At 56.6% G+C, this 15,859-nt stretch overlaps 1 protein-coding gene across 19 annotated transcripts; it reads left to right on the top strand.

Moving 5' to 3' along the window:
- The first annotated feature begins 2,206 nt into the window (after positions 1 to 2,206).
- MST1R (macrophage stimulating 1 receptor) lies at positions 2,207 to 15,114 on the top strand. 19 transcript variants are annotated; one of them, XM_001494042.6, is made up of 20 exons: positions 2,207 to 3,759; positions 6,913 to 7,101; positions 7,176 to 7,304; positions 7,481 to 7,651; positions 7,963 to 8,123; positions 8,485 to 8,650; positions 8,763 to 8,899; positions 9,059 to 9,220; positions 9,316 to 9,409; positions 9,552 to 9,761; positions 9,863 to 10,009; positions 10,089 to 10,251; positions 10,421 to 10,522; positions 10,598 to 10,804; positions 11,145 to 11,225; positions 11,377 to 11,558; positions 11,653 to 11,762; positions 12,027 to 12,192; positions 12,621 to 12,757; positions 14,535 to 15,114. In XM_001494042.6, the coding sequence occupies exons 1-20, from the start codon at positions 2,524 to 2,526 to the stop codon at positions 14,788 to 14,790; spliced, it is 4,206 nt and encodes a 1,401-aa protein (XP_001494092.3). In that variant the 5' UTR covers positions 2,207 to 2,523; the 3' UTR covers positions 14,791 to 15,114. The 19 variants fall into 19 exon arrangements, 10 of the variants coding, with proteins under 10 accessions (XP_001494092.3, XP_023476162.1, XP_023476163.1 ...); XR_011426897.1 differs by having other exon boundaries at positions 2,208 to 3,759; positions 9,549 to 9,761; positions 10,601 to 10,804; positions 11,337 to 11,558; XM_023620394.2 differs by having other exon boundaries at positions 2,208 to 3,759; positions 9,549 to 9,761.
- The last annotated feature ends 745 nt before the right edge of the window (positions 15,115 to 15,859 follow it).

Here is a 15,859-nt window from a genome sequence, read left to right on the forward strand (position 1 = left end):
TTCAAGGCCTAGGTTCTCGAACTTCAGGTAAAAGTCTGGCAATGGAGAGCCACTGAATGTTTTAAGGCTGCAAAGTGATGTGGTTAGAGAGGTCCCTGTGCTGCCACTAAGACAATCTCTTTGGGTTGGAAAAAGAGGCTGGCACTAGTTCTCTGGAGTAGTGTTTAGAGGGGAATGGGGGCAAAGTGGCTAGCACTCCTTCAAAGTGACAGCTGCCAGGGTAGTTGGGCAGGTCCTAACCTGAAAAAGGGCCAGGCCTTGTGAGTTCACCTTGGGGGAGTGCTTGTACACAGCACTGCAAGGCCCCATTAGCTGACTTCCCCAGCATGGCTTACCTGTCCCTTCCTGTGGAGCAAGCGGATGGAGAAGGAGGAAGGAGTGCTTCTGTGGATGTCCGCTGTCAAGGACCAACGCTGCCTGCGAGGAGACGTCGGCCTGGGGGTAGCCAACAGCTTGGCCACATGGCGGCAGCAAAGAACCAACTATTGACTGCTGCACCCCTACTCCCAAAACGGGTGGCTAGGGTGATCATGGAGGGCCCCTGGAGTCTCCTCCCAACCCCCAGAAATCTCTCCAAATGTCCAGAGGTGGGATGAAGGGTCACAAGAACCCATGTCTTGGCACCAGGCAGAGAATGTTTCATTTCAGTTTTGCCCCACATGACTGTCTTTAGACATGTTGACTGGAACATGGGAACCGTGCCACAATTTTCAATGGGTGTTTATTCATTTCCGGGCCAATTCTGGCTAGCAAGGGAGTGCCTTTTACAGTGCCTCAGTCAAGGTATGCTCCCAGCACTGGGTGTGGCTACCCCTGTTTCCTCGCTCAGTCACCAGGTGCTCATCAAGCTCCAGCCTGGAGGGGGAGGGGAGTCCAGCATTAGGAATGTGGCGGGGTGGGGGAGGCAAGTGTTCAGAAGAACTGTGCTGGGGTGGGTATACCACAGTGTTTGTGGGACCCAGGAAATGGACCTGTACTACCTGGATCATGAAGGCTTCCTGGAAGAGGTGCCATCTAAGTTGCAAGAGGAAGAAGGGAAAAGAGTGCTCCTGGGAGGAACAAGAGTATGGGCTGGGTGGGGGAGTAGAGGAGATACAGCTCCCCGGACCAGGCTGAATCCTGTTGGCCTGAAGCCTTCTCCCTCCCCCACACTCTTTACCCTTCAAAGCCCTGGAACCCACAGCACACAGGTCCCTTGGACCTCAGCCCAAGGGTCACTCTATGAAGCACCCCCAGGCCCACCTGGCTGAAAAGGCTGTCAGGCTGAGGATGTCCCCCAATGCCTCCCTCCAGTGTTGAAGGGGACCAGTTACCAAGGGGCAGCCACTGAGGTCCAGGTGAGAGATGGCAAGAGCAGACCTAGTTGCCTCCTCTGCCCTCACCCCATATACATCATAGCCTGGAGAGAGCTCTGGGCAACCACCTAGTCAGAATAACATCCTCATTTCAGAGACTGAGGGGCTGAGGCCCAGCTAGGCTAACAGAGGAAATTAGAGGTGCCCTGAGAACTAAAGCTCATGCTTCCCCGACATGAGGGGCCACTGGAGCAGAACCAGAAAGGAAGGCTAGCATTGTATATTTTGTTATCCCCATCCTACAGCTTCCATATACTGAGGCAGCAGTGGAGGGACCAGAGCTAGGGCTCGGCCTCCACATAAGGTGCCTCTCCTCTGACTCTGATTTCCAGCCAGCAGGGCTGGCCCCTTTTATAACCCTATCACCCTGGGTGGGCCAGTGCAAAGCAGCTTTTGACATGATCCAGTCACTGACAGCCCAGGGCAGACCTACAGAAAGATGGTTCCTCCCCACAGAGGTGTTCGTCACTCCTGGGGTCCCTCCACTTCTTCCCTCTGGTCCTCCATACATTCCTGGTCTCTGTTCCCCACACAGTGGGTCCCCCAGGCCTTGCCTGGGAACCAGCATCTGAGGGTATTGCTGTAAACTGGCTCCAAGGGAAGAAATGAGGCAGGTGGTTTTCCAACCCTCACTGACACTAAGGCAGTCTCCTCCACCCCCACCTTGGCCCAGCCAGTCGTTGGGGGCGGGATGGGACGGCTCAGGCCTACTTATCTCTCTCCAGGCCACTCCATCCACACCCACCCACAGGCCACTGAGAAAAGAGAAGGTGTAGGACCCAGGCTTCCAAGGTGGGCCGAGAGGCCGGGCTAGGCCAGGCCTTCAACAGGCCCCGCCCACAGAACCGCCCAGCGGCCTGGCCCCGCCCGCCCCGCGCGGCGCCTTCGGTCCGAGGCAGACTGCTCCAAGCGCCAGCTCCGGGAGGCAACTGGGACGGCAGGTGAGGCGCCCTCTCCGTTCCCTCCCCGTGTGTGTGTCAGCCCGCGCCAGGTGCTCAAACTCGAGGGCAGGAGAAGACGGTGGGCATCGCAGGAGCCCCGGGCCGGGGTTGGCTGCCCGAGAGCTCTCAGTACCAGCGCTGGACTCGGGTCCCTGTCCAGACCTCAAGTCCGCTCCCAGCCAGGCCCCGGCCTTTAGGAATCCCCCTGGGGCCCCAGTTGGGCCTCAATGACGCTCCTCCCGCCGCCGTCTCAGCCCACCCTGTTGCTGCTGCTGCTTCTGCTGCCGACCCTGCCGGCGACGGGTGGGTCCTGGCAGTGCCCGCGCACCCCCTACGCCGCCTCCCGCGACTTTGATGTGAAGTACGTGGTCCCCAGCTTCTTGGCCGGCGGCCCGATACAGGCTTTGACGACCTACGATGGCGCTGGGGAAGGGAGTGCCGTGTTTGTGGCCACACGCAATCGCCTGCACGTGCTTGGGCCTGGTCTGCAGCCAGTCGAGAGCCTGGTCACGGGCCCTGCTGGGGCCCCTGGCTGCCAGACGTGTGCGGCCTGTGGTCCAGGTCTCCACGGCCCGCCGGGAGACACAGATGCGCAGGTGCTGGTGCTGGAGCCGGCGCTGCCCGCACTGGTCAGCTGTGGCTCCAGCCTGCATGGCCGCTGCTTCCTGCATGAGCTAGAGCTGCACGGGACAGTAGTGCACCTGGCGCCGCCAGCCTGCCTCTTCTCTGCACACCAAAACCGACCCGAGGACTGCCCCGACTGTGTGGCTAGCCCTCTGGGCACCCTTGTGACCGTGGTTGAGCAGGGCCATGCCTCCTACTTCTATGTGGCATCCTCATTGAACACGACAGTGGCCGCCAGCTTCAGCCCGCGCTCGGTGTCTATCCGGCGCCTCAAAGCCGACGCCTCAGGATTCGCACCAGGCTTTCCAGCGCTGTCAGTGCTGCCGTCGCACCTCACTTCCTACCATATTGAATACGTATACAGTTTCCACTCGGGAACCTTCGTCTATTTCCTGACCGTGCAACCAGCGAACGTGGCAGCCGCTCCTGGTGCCTTACACACGCGCCTGGCGCGGCTTAACGCTGCCGAGACCGACCTGGGTGATTACCGCGAGCTCATCCTTGACTGCCATTATGAGCCTAAACGTCGGCGACGTGGGGCCCCTGAGGGTGGGCAGCCCTACCCAGTGCTGCGCGCAGCCCACACGGCTCCGGTGGGCGGCCAACTGGCCGCTGAGCTGAGCATCGCTGAGAGCCAGGAAGTGTTATTCGGGGTTTTTGGGGCTAGCAGAGACAGCAGCCCCGGTGTGAGTCCCAACTCTGTCGTCTGTGCCTTCCCCATCGACCTGATGGACACTCTCATCGACCAAGGTGTAGAGCGCTGTTGTGAGTCTTCGGTCCATCCCGGCCTCCGGCGAGGCCTCGACTTCTTCCAGTTGCCCAGTTTATGCCCCAACCCGGTGAGCAGAAAGAAGGGGTCCTCACCTGGAAGCACAGGGCTGAATCTAGGCCGCTTTCCTTCCACCACTGAGAGGGTCTAGGAGGAGGAGGGCAGGTGGGCAGAAGTTTTCTTTTCCACTCGATTCCTTAGTGCTGGGGGTGGTGTGAGGGAATAGGCCAAAGGCCACACTGGAGGCTCATGTCCCCACCAGGCTAGCCCCTGTTGCTGTCCCATTTTCTTCTTTCACCCTCTTACCTAGCATGGCCTCTGATTTTTTAGGTAGTTTCCCTGATTATGTGAGAACTGGACTGCATCATAGCTGTCTCACTGCCAGTCTGGGTAGAATGCTGGGTGTCCCTTCTTACCTCCCCACCACACATACCCTCAAGGACACACACAGAAAAACAGCATAGCCCCCGCCCTCCAAAACAGCATACCCCCCGCCCTCCCCGCCCCTCACACAGGCAGCTGCTCACCAACAGTTTCACTTTCCCTGTGGGAGCGCTTGTTTTGCTCTGCTTTTCAAAGAGGGTGGGGCAGGAGTTGTTAGAGAATGTTCCCCCACCCCAGTTCTAGGGAGCGTCCTGAGCCTTGGAAGTTTGGAGGGCTTCACTGACCCACTCATCCATGACAGTTCTCCATGGGGTGTTGAGGGAGGACCTGGGATGTGGTAGGAAGGCAGCTTGGCTCTAGTAGATTCCAGGAAGGTCATCCCAGTCTTGTGCAAACAACTATAAACATCTAGGGATGAGTAACAGCCTAGGAAGGGCTGGTTGGAATTGGCTCACCACGTAGGAGTCCCAGACTTTCTTCTGTAGCTGGGGCCCTGCCCCTTCTCACCCTAGACAGGAGGTCTTCCAGCCCATGCTGAATTAGGGGCTTTTTCCAGCAGACCCTAACCAGGTTCTCTCCAGCCATGGTGGCAGCAAGGGGAACAGAGACAAATAGGACATTCTTTACAAAGCTTCCCTAAGGACAAAACCGAAACCTATTTCTTGAAACCATTGAAATAGTCCCACCCTAGATTACAAGAAATTAAACCAAGGAAATGGGGTGAACAGCATTGGACAAGTGGTCATTCAGAGAGCTGACCCACAGTCACTGCTCTCAGAATCTCTGGCTGCCATGTGGCCCTGGCCCTGCTGTGACCTTCTCCACTGACGCCTTTCCAGTTCCTATTGATGCGCCAGACATGGGGTGAGAACTTATATACAATGAGGGGTGAGGAATCTTCAGCCTCCCTCCCTCAGCAGAGTCCATCTGGTTTGAGGAGGCCCTAGGAATGGAGATCCCTTGTCTGGGCCTGGGAAGCCCTGCCTGCCTTCCTCTCCTTCCCTCTGGGGAGTCAGAACCTCTCCCCAACTTGGCTAGTGGTCAGTGGGTCAGAAGACACCCAGCACAACTGGGCAGTGCCAGGCTCCAGGAGAACTAATCTCAAGCCCTGCCTACAGGCTGGCCAGGCCCCTGGGAGGTGTATGAACCAGTCTGTACAGTGTTTGTCCAGTGACTGAGCATGCAGCCTCTGGGGCAATACCCACTGTATGCTCACTGTGGCTGGCTTCAGGAAGCCTGAGGGACTCAGAGCTGGTACCTGCCCTCCATGGGTTCACGTAGGGTTCGAGTCTGGAGGAGTCACCCTCTATGGGGCATTGGATACTTTTTTTTTAAAAAAAGATTTTTAAATTTTTATTTATTTATTTATTTTTAATTTTTCCTTTTTCTCCCCAAAGCCCCCCAGTACATAGTTGTATATTTTTAGTTGTGGATCCTTCTAGTTGTGGCATGAGGGATGCCACCTCAGCATGGCTTGATGAGCAGTGCCATGTCCACGCCCAGGATCCGAAGCGGTGAAACTCTGGGCCACTGCAGCAGGGCACACGAACTTAACCACTCGGCCACGGGGCTGGCCCTGGCATTCGACACTTAAGTCCAGTGTTTTCAGAAGCCAGGGGCCCCTAGACAAGCCTAGGGACCCAGAGCTAAGGCCCTGGAGCCCAGGGACAAGAAGGCTGGGGTGTGGCCCTGACTAGGGTAGGGCCTCTTTTCCACCCCACAGCCCCACCTGTCCCTGAGTCATGCTGAAAACACCTGGCTGGCTTCTGGCTAGAGCCAGGCCCTTTATCCACCTCCAGTGAGAACAGAATCTCAGTCCTCACCCACCTGGCTACAGACCCAGAACGCATGGAGTTTTGGATCCCAGCTCTGCACCTGGTCTTTTTCCACCAGGGCTCCTACTCAGTGCTGAGGTTTCAGGAATGGGTTAAGCATTCTTGGTCTGATAGGGGCCTCTTATCAGCCTTGAGGAGTGCCCTCAGGGCTGGCGAGGGAGGGTCTCAAGCAACTAGGGCTACTGAGCCCGGCTGCACTTTGCACCCAGCTTCAATACCTTGCATTCATAGACTGGCTTCCTGGCTTCCCAGAGGCCTCCGCAGCCCTACCTTGGGACACTGAGTGCAGCCCCAAAACACTTTCCCACTAAGAGCAAGGGAGAGGTTAGTGTCTCCCAGTCCTGAAGGCCTAGCCTAGCACCCAGGGCTTTAGGCCTTGGTTTATCCCTTTTGTACCCTGAAGGAGGGTGCAGCTGGAGGTTCAGGAAGACCTTTGGAGATTCAGGGAGAAGGATCATGTTACCAACCCCTTGCTGGCCGATTAACCTCAGAGTTCAGCCCCCTTATGCAGGTGTGGAAACAAGCCCACAGAGGGGACAGAGTTTGCTGAAATGCAGAGCAGAACCAGCAGGGGGCGGGAGAGGACTTTGACTAAGAGCTCAGACTTCCAACCTGGCTCCTCTCCTGAGGGGATTCTAAGTCCTTAGACAAGTGAGCAAACCTCTCTGAGCCTGTTTCCTTATCTGTAAAATGGGGATGAGGAGAACACCCCACACTACAGGGTGGTTGAGAGGACAGAATGGGGTTGAATCTGTAAGACTCTAACTCATTATCAGAATGGACGTGGCAAGGTAGGGCAAGGTGTAGGGGGTGCCGGCTTTCCAGCATGGGCCTTCTTCCCTGGCCTTGCTACCTCTGAGAGCCTCATGGATGAGAGGGGGCTGCGGAGACTCTCCAGCCAGGCCAGGTAAGGGGTGGGAGTTTAGCTGCTGTGGTCACTGACAGAGGCCCCAGTGGGTCAGTGCATGTGGATGAGCCCTGACTCCTTCCCTGATGCTCCCCAGCCTGGCCTAGAGGCCCCCAGCCCCAATGCCAGCTGCTACCACTTCCCTCTGCTGGTCAGCGGCAGCCTTCTACGTGTGGACCTGTTCAACGGGCTGTTAGGACCAGTGCAGGTCACCGCGCTGCATGTGACACGCCTCGACAATGTCACAGTTGCCCACATGGGCACAGCTGATGGGCGCATCTTGCAGGTAGGTCTCTCATCTCCATAGCCCCTTATTCCCAGGATCCCATCCCCATTTTGCTCACAGTTGACCTGTCCCAGGTGGAGCTGGCCAGATCTTTCAACTTCTTGCTGTATGTATCCAACTTCTCACTGGGCAGTAATGGGCAGCCCATTCAACGGGATGTCAGTCGCCTTGGGGATCACCTGCTCTTTGCCTCTGGGGACCAGGTAAGGTGAGCAGGGACAGGGCCTGGGGCCAGGGTTGTGGGAGCACAGCCTCCCTACCCAAATCAGGGAGGCAGTGACACAGGTCTCACCACCCTGAACTACAATGGGATCAGGGAGTCTATGGGGCCTAGTCCCTCCCTCCAGTCATCCCTGAGCCGCCTGTCTGCCCCTCCAAGGTCTTCCAGGTACCTATCCAAGGCCCTGGCTGCCGCCACTTCCTCACCTGTTGGCGTTGCCTGAGGGCACAGCGTTTCATGGGCTGTGGATGGTGTGGGGGCATGTGTGGCCGGCAGAAGGAGTGTCCTGGCTCCTGGCAACAGGACTATTGCCCACCTGAGCTTACTGAGGTATGGCTTGCCTGGCAGGGCACAAGTAAGATGGGACAAGCTGGGCCTGGGATGGGGGGTCAACAGGTCTTGACCATGATCTTCCTCAGGCCTGGGATGTCCTTAATATCTCCAAGGAGGAGATTCTTGGCAGAGGGAATGGCACAAGCAAAGACCTGGAGGCAGAAAGGTGCTTGAGTGAGGACTAACAAGTGACCTAGAATGACTGGAACCTGGGGCAGGCAAGGGGGTCAGCAGAAAAGTCGGGAGAAGCAGATAGGGCTGAGAGTCCTGGCCCACAAAGGGACTCAGGCTATCTGCTCCCCTCTCAGTTCTACCCCCACAGTGGACCCCTAAGGGGCAGCACAAGGCTGACCCTGTGTGGCTCCAACTTCTACCTGTACCCTGCTGGACTAGTGCCTGAGGGCACTCATCTGGTCACCGTGGGGGAAAGTCCCTGCCAAGTACTGCCCAAGGACAGCTCAAACCTCAGGTACCACCTGGTCCCTGCCCTTCCTATCCCTGATGGAAGCAACCAAGCAGCCCCTTCTCTGTGAGACCCTGTCCTCTGCTTATCGGGGGGAGGGAGGTATGGGGCAAGCTGCAGTGGCTCTGGCTGCTTTGTATCTGGGGAGATATCTCTGTTCCTTCTTAAGCCTGCATATGCCCTACCTGTCCGTTGAGTCATAGATTGGGCAAAGTTAGTCTCTGCCCTGCCAGAGCCCTTCTACCCTGGAGGAAGGCATGGGTGGAGAGATGCCATCCTCAGGCTTAGAGGAGACCTGTGTTTTGTGGCCGGCATGCAACTAAGCCTGTGTGATGCCCAGCTGACTTTAACTTCCCCGGTCCCCCAGCCCAGTGCCCCGGAAGGACTTTGTAGAGGAGCTTGAGTGTGAGCTGAAGCCCTTGAGCACACAGGCAGCCGGGCCTGCCAACATCAGCCTCACCGTGACCAACATGCCAAGGGGCAAGCACTTCTGGGTAGACGGCACCTCCATGCTGCAAGGCTTCTCTTTCCTGGTGAGGCCATCTTGCCTTGTCTGTGCCCTTGGCCAGCTGGGCAGTACGGGCAGGGAAGGGCTTGGAGTGGAGGGCCTCCTACTGCAGGTAAGCCACCTCCATACTCTCTTAGGAGCCAGTGCTGAGAGCAGTACAACCCCTATTTGGCCCAAAGGCAGGGGGCACCTGCCTCACCCTTAAAGGCCAGGACCTGTCTGCAGGCACCAGCCAGGCTGTGTTGGTCAATGGGACTGAGTGCCTGCTGAAACAGTAAGTGCCTGCAGGCTAGGAAATGGAAAGCCACCCAGGGGAGCCATCACCAGGTGGGGCTTGGATCCCTGTCAGGGCAGGGGTTCGGCAGACCATTGGAGGAGGTGGGCCTGCCTTTCACATGAGGGTGCCCCTGAGTACAATTCCCCTGTTCTGCAGGGTCACTGAGGGGCAGCTTTTATGTATCACGCCCCCCGGGGCTGCTGTGGCCAGCGTTCCCATTCAGCTGCAGGTGGGAGGTGCTGAGGTGCCTGGCTCCTGGACCTTCCACTATCAGGAAGACCCCGTCATTCTGAGCATCAGCCCCAACTGTGGCTACACGTAAGTGTCACTTCGTTGCCTGCTCTGGTTTCCTAGGAATGAGGGAGCCAGCCTCAGAGAGCACCCCAAGCCTACCACCCTGCTCTCCTTCACAGTGGCTCCCGTGTCACCATCCATGGCCAGCATCTGACTTCAGTGTGGCATTTAGTGCTATCTTTCCAGGATGGGCTTAGGGCAGTGGAAAATAGGGTGAGTGGGCACTGGCAGCTGCCCAGTGGGCACTGGCCAGGACGGAGGAAGGCCAGACAAGTTCCCTGACTGGTCTGGGCTGAGAAGACTGGGGTAGCCATAGGTGGGATGCCTGGCTAACCATTCTCATGGGCCCCAGCAGTGTGAAGGGCAGCTCCCGGAGCAGCATTGGTGTCGCCTGCCTGAATACGTGGTCCGAGGCCCCCAGGGGTGGGTGACAGGGAACCTGAGTGCCTGGGGGGATGGAGCTCCTGCCTTCACACTTCCTGGCTTTCGCTTCCTGCCCCCACCCCATCCACCCAGCACCAAACTGGCCCCACTGAAGCCTGAGGAGCATGCGATTAAGTTTGAGGTAAATGTAGGGGATGGAGGGTGGGGAGAGTGGAGGGTTATGGGTGAAGCCTGCCCAAAGTAGATGGGAGCACTGGCCAGTCCCCATGACTGTCTCTGCAGTATATTGGGCTGGGCTCTGTGGCTGATTGTGTGGATGTGAACGTGACCGTGGGTGGTGAGAGCTGCCAGCACGAGCTCCGGGGGGATGTGGTCATCTGTCCCCTGCCCCCCTCCCTGCAACTTGGCAAGGATGGCACCCCACTGCAGGTAGGCAGCTCAGCTTGCCCTCCACAGGAGACATGGGCTGGGGCCTGCAGGCTGGGCCTAAGCTGCCACCTGCCCCCAGGTCTGCGTGAATGGTGAATGTCACATCCTGGGCAGGGTAGTGCAGCAAGCCCGACAGAGGTTCCCACAGAGGACACTCCTTGGTGTCCTGCTGGCCCTGCTCCTACTTGTGGCTGTACTGGCCACTGCATTAGTCTTCAACTACCGGCGGAAGAAGCAGCTAGGTGAGTTCTCCACTCCCATCCTGACTCACGCCAACCCCTAAACAATGGCATCTCCGAATCCATATATCCTCTCTCTGTCCTGACCTTTGGGGTCTGCCTACACCTCCTGGGTGGGGATTGGCCTCTAGGAGCTTGGAGAGGCTGGCCATCAGGGGCTGTCTTTCCACAGTCCTTTCTCCAAACCTGGATAACCCGGCATCCCTGAACAGGACCACTGGAGCTGTGTCTCTACCTATGCTTCACTCAGGGTCTGACTGCAGAAATGGCCTTGGTGAGATGGTGGAGGAGCTAGAAGCTAGGCTCATACCCTCTGCTCCACAAGTCCCTTACTCCCTCTCCTTCACAGCAGCCCCTGCCATTGATGGTCTGGATTCCACCACTCGGGTCCACAGAGCGTCCTTCTCAGACAGCAGGGATGGGTCCTGTATCCCACTGCTGCAGACAGAGTCCATCCAGCTTGGGGACCTGGACTCTTCACTCTTGGCCGAGGTCAAGGATGTGCTGATTCCCCATGAACATGTGGTTACCCACAGTAACCAAGTCATTGGCAAAGGTATTATGGCCAGGCCAGGCGGGGCTGGGGCAGAGATGAGTCCTGAGATGACATGGCCTGAAGGGACAATTGGGCAGGACTCTGCTCTGGATGACCTTGGGCATACCATACAGCCTCTCTGAGCCTCCATTTGCTCATCTGTAAAAGAGGAATTCTGTCTTCAGTGGGTTCTGATGCACATTAAGTGGGCACAGGAGGGCTGCACGCTATGCCATCATGTGGCTGCTGCTTGTTTTTAATGTCAGATTGCCAGTTGGTGCTCTGAAGCCTGGTTGCCAATGAGAGGGTGTGGTGTGAACCCTGGGCACTGGGGCCCCTCTCACCATCTCTCCCTCACCAGGGCATTTTGGAGTTGTCTACCATGGAGAATACACAGACAAGGCCCAGAATCGAATCCACTGTGCCGTCAAGTCACTGAGTCGTAAGTGGAGCAGAAGCTGAGAGGGTCCTCATCCCTGCTGTGCTACCACCTTGTTGAGTGACCCTGAGCAAGAGACCTTTCTTTTCCATTTCCCCATCTGACCCTTGTAAGGGGATGCCCTGCCCTGGGCCTGACTCAAGCCACTCTGTAGGCATCACAGAGGTACAGGAGGTGGAGGCCTTCCTACGTGAGGGACTGCTCATGCGTGGTCTGCACCATCCAAATGTGCTGGCTCTCATCGGTATTGTGCTGCCACCTGAAGGGCTGCCTTGTGTGTTACTGCCCTTTATGCGACATGGAGACCTGCTCCGGTTCATCCGCTCACCCCAGCGGGTCAGTGCTCAGCTGGTCCTGGGTTGGGGGGCTTGGGCAGCAGCTGGGGATGGAACTACTCTGTCCTTGCTTACTGACCCTCCTGTGCCCCTAGAACCCCACGGTGAAGGACCTCATCAGCTTCGGCCTGCAGGTAGCCCACGGCATGGAGTACCTGGCAGAGCAGAAATTTGTGCACAGGGACCTAGCTGCTCGGAACTGCATGTGAGGGGCCAGAGCTGTTGGGGTGAAGCAAGGGGCCAGGGCACCAGGGTACACAGCTGCCTAAAGGCACCTCATGGAAGGGCCCATGCTCCAGCCTTTGCTATGCAGCCTTGGGCATGTCCTCTGCTCTCTGGGTATCAGTTTTCCTGTCTGCCCAGAGCAGGCTTGGATTGGATGCTATGACTCTGAAACCTTGTAAGGGCATAGAACAGGTGGGTTCAGGGCCTGGTGGGGGCCAGTCCTGAGTATGATTTCCCCTCACAGGCTGGATGAATCATTCACAGTCAAGGTGGCTGACTTTGGTCTGGCTCGCTATGTCCTGGACAAGGAGTACTACAGTATTCGGCAGCACCGCCATGCTCGCCTACCTGTCAAATGGATGGCACTGGAGAGCCTTCAGACCTACAAATTCACTACCAAGTCTGATGTGGTGAGGCTTTACCAGCAACAGAGTCCACATGGCCGAAGTGTCCTTGGTGAACAATTGGCCTTCCGTTAGGCTTCAGATGATGATCTGGGCCCAGGGAATCCCCAAGCTGGGCTGCCCCCACATGCCATTGCCTGTCTCTTGGGCAGGTGTCAGGTAGAATCTGATATCTGCCAGGGCAAGAGAAGGCTGTGAATTTATTGGCTCCTCACAGACAATCCAGGTCCTGCCCAGCTCCACTCTGGGCAGGTTCAGCTGGTGGGAAGAGACAGAGGGAAGATGCTTGTGAGGTATTGAGGAATGGACTCTGATTGGGAAGTGGAGCCCCCTATTTCCAGCTAGAGGGCTCCAGGAGGTAGAGGACCTGGGGAGCCCACCTGCCCCAAAATTTGGGGTAGAGTTGAGTCACCTCCTCTCTTCCTCTCTCACAGTGGTCGTTTGGTGTGCTGCTATGGGAGCTGCTGACACGAGGTGCCCCACCATACCCCAACATTGACCCTTTTGACCTCACTCACTTCCTGGCTCAGGGTCGGCGCCTGCCTCAGCCTGAGTATTGTCCCAGTTCTCTGTGAGTATGTGGAGGGGGTGAAGGGGAGGGAGCTGGGCCCCTGAGACAAGGAGGGAGCAGGAGACAGAGTTCATGCCTGGCTCTGTGAGTGATCTTCTTGTTGACCAAGAAAGGGACTCTCTCTGGGCCTCAGTTTCCTATCTGTGGACTGGTTCTGTCCCCATTCAGGGCTGGGTGCTTGGAGGATATCATGGTTGCCATGGTAACAGCATTCCCAACTAAAAGTCTGGGTTGAGGCCTGTGATTTGATTTCCCAGCACTCCTCTCCTCCAACCCTCGCCAAGGGGGGCTGTTCTCCATCTTTTTCACTCACTTAACCTCAGGGAAAGGTTTCATTGGCTCCCACCTAGCCCCCTCCATGTTTTCAGATGAGATATTTTCTCAGTGGATGTAGTTTCAGATTCCCTGTTCCCAAAGGCATGGTGGCAGCCATGTTGTCATTAGTGCCTATCAGGTGGGTTTAGTTTCAAGGTTCAGCTTCATAAGCAGTACACATGCCTCAGCTGTGCCCAGGTCTTTGTGGTTAGAACAGGAAGAACCAGGTCACAGGTAAAGGTAGTTGGTGATTCTGTCTCAGGCTGGACTCAGACGGGTATGAGTAACCCTTCCTCACAGCCCTGCCTGTCTTGAGTTTGATCTTTATTATTCACTTCACCAATGTATCTGCTTTGAAGTAAGGCAAATTCACTGCCAATCTGCCTCCAGGTCAGTCTCCCTGAAACAGACTCTGAGATGGAGATTTATGTGCAGGGCATTTATGGTAGGTAGGGGGCAAGGGAAGCAAGACTGGGCAGAGGGAGAAGTTGGGCTGAGATGCAGATGCAGCAGAAGCCACAGCCCATCCCACAGGGACTGCTTGATCTGGGATAGGCCTTCAGAGTTTCCTGAAATTGAGATCAAGGTGCCAGGTCTTTGAACCAGACCTTAATCAGTCGCTGGTCACAGCTGTCCCCGAGGAGGGAGTATGAGCTTGGAGGAGGCAGTTTTTTTCCGCCTAGGGCAATTCCTAGAGAGGGTATCAGCCATGAGCCATCAGCAGCTACTGGAAGAATGAGGGAGGTAATCCAGATAGCATACACAGCATCCACTATTCCAGGACAAGTCCCTTCTCCTCTCTGGGCCTCACTTTCCTCATCTGTAAAGCTGAGATGATAATAGTACCACCCTCAGAGAGTCTGAGAATCATATGAGATTATTGTGTATAGGGCACTTAGAGCATCATTTAAGGCAGGGATGACATTCCCAAGATAAAGGGGAATGTACTAGGACCCACTAGGAAAACCCAGAGAAACTCTGCTTGGGAACCATGGTGCCACTGGTACTGCCCCACCTGTCCTTGTCTCAGGCCTTTTAATCCCCATTTCACTGGATCTGGGCTTCCTTCCTAAAGACATGTGATGATAACCCTGATAGCTTGTGAGCTGGGTCCTAAGCTAAGCACTTTACAGGCATCCACTCACCTTATGCCCCAATAGCTCTGTGATCAGAGGAGGATCCAGAGGCACAGAAAAGTTAAGGAACTTGCCCAAGATCACACCACCCAGGTCACAGGGCACAGGAACCCAAGATCTTAATCCCTGAGGTAATTTGACCTCTGCCAGAGTGGGAAGGCAATCACAATGATGAGAAGAGCTGCCCCTGATTGGGCAATGCTAGGCACAAGGCCCTGTCACCTGTCCTCACCCCTATGTGGCCTGCCAGGGGGTTAACGGCGGGCAACCCAGAATCTCTGGGTCGGGATACACACCCTGCCCCTGAAGTTTCCTTCCTCTTGCAGGTATGCAGTGATGGAGCGCTGCTGGGCAGAGGACCCTGCAGCACGACCCACCTTCAGGATGCTAACAGGGGAAGTGGAGCGCGTGGTGGCCGCACTGTATGGCGACCACTATGTGCAGCTGCCCACGGCCTATGTGAACCTGGGCCCTGGTGCCTTGAATGAGGTGAACATGCCCCTGGAGCAGTCACCATCCCCACCCATGTGGAGGAGCATGGGGCAGTCCCGGCCCCTCTCAGAACCACCAAGCCCCACATGACCTCAGCCCTAGGCAGGCCCTGGGGGGCCGGATCAGCATAGCAACCCAGGAGTTAACCCTAAGCTCCTTCTGGGCCATGCTGGGTCAGGAGGAAGCTCAAGCTGGCCTCTGCCCTGTCTCTGCCCCTTAACCTTGAGGGATGATAGGAGGGGAGCAGGGCTCATTGACCTCTTACTCCACAGAGGGAGCCAGTGAGGGCGATCCTTGATGCAATGAGTATTTATGGAGCACCTGCTATGTGCCTGGCCACCATGCACAGGGGACTCAATGGTGACCACACAGACACTGGCCCTTGAACCAGTAAATGAACAAATGAATATTCAAGTGCAAATTGTGGTGAATGCTATGAAACAAAAAGGCTGCTTTGAGGGAATGAAGGACAGCTTTAGATAGAGAGGTGAGGAAAGCCACAGCAAGAGGTGACATTTTTGCTGAGAACTTGTCAGGTGGGAGCTGTGCCAGAAGCAGCTGGGGGAAGAGAGTTTCTGGCAGAGTGAGTAGCACATGCAAAGACCCTGAGACTGGAAAGGGCTTGGGTCAACAAGAAGGCTCCAGAGAATAGGAAGGGTAGGGAAGGCCCAGATCCAGGTTACAGGGCCCTGGGGACTTTTAGATGGGAACCAAGAGGGGTGGGTTGTGTACCCAGGCATGCAGCAGCCAGAATGGCTTCTCCCACTGCCCAGTCTGCCTGTCCTGTTCCCTGGACCCGATTCCCTCTCCAGGGCTCTACGTGAAGCCTCCTGTACTCCCTCCCACCCCAAACAAACACACTGCAGAGGTATGGAGGCCTGTTCCCTTCTGCCTCAACCCTGCCAGCATTGCTCTTGCAGCCTTGAGAGGGATGAGCCAGCAGCAAGGCCTCAGCTCCACACTTTCAAGGCACCAGCTTCCAGGTGCCGACAGCCCAGGCTATTTATACTCATCAAGGCTACTGTACAATAGCCACTAGAGGGGCAGGCTCCACTAGAGAACAACAGCTCCTTCCTCATACTACCCCTCTCCTACACCCTTGATGCTAAGGAGGTAGCTGGGCCCTTCTGGTGTGGATGGCCAGGGTACCAGGGTGGCT

This window comes from Equus caballus, chromosome 16, assembly GCF_041296265.1.
Source record: "Equus caballus isolate H_3958 breed thoroughbred chromosome 16, TB-T2T, whole genome shotgun sequence".
Lineage (NCBI taxonomy): Eukaryota > Metazoa > Chordata > Mammalia > Perissodactyla > Equidae > Equus > Equus caballus.

Excerpts from the sequence above, each read along its gene's own strand:
- MST1R (XM_023620392.2), top strand. The coding sequence starts at position 2,524 with ATGACGCTCCTCCCGCCGCCGTCTCAGCCCACCCTGTTGCTGCTGCTG. Across the intron at positions 11,763-12,026 it reads CTAGCTGCTCGGAACTGCAT|GCTGGATGAATCATTCACAG; the intron begins GTGAGGGGCCAG and ends TTCCCCTCACAG. Across the intron at positions 12,758-14,534 it reads GAGTATTGTCCCAGTTCTCT|GTATGCAGTGATGGAGCGCT; the intron begins GTGAGTATGTGG and ends TTCCTCTTGCAG.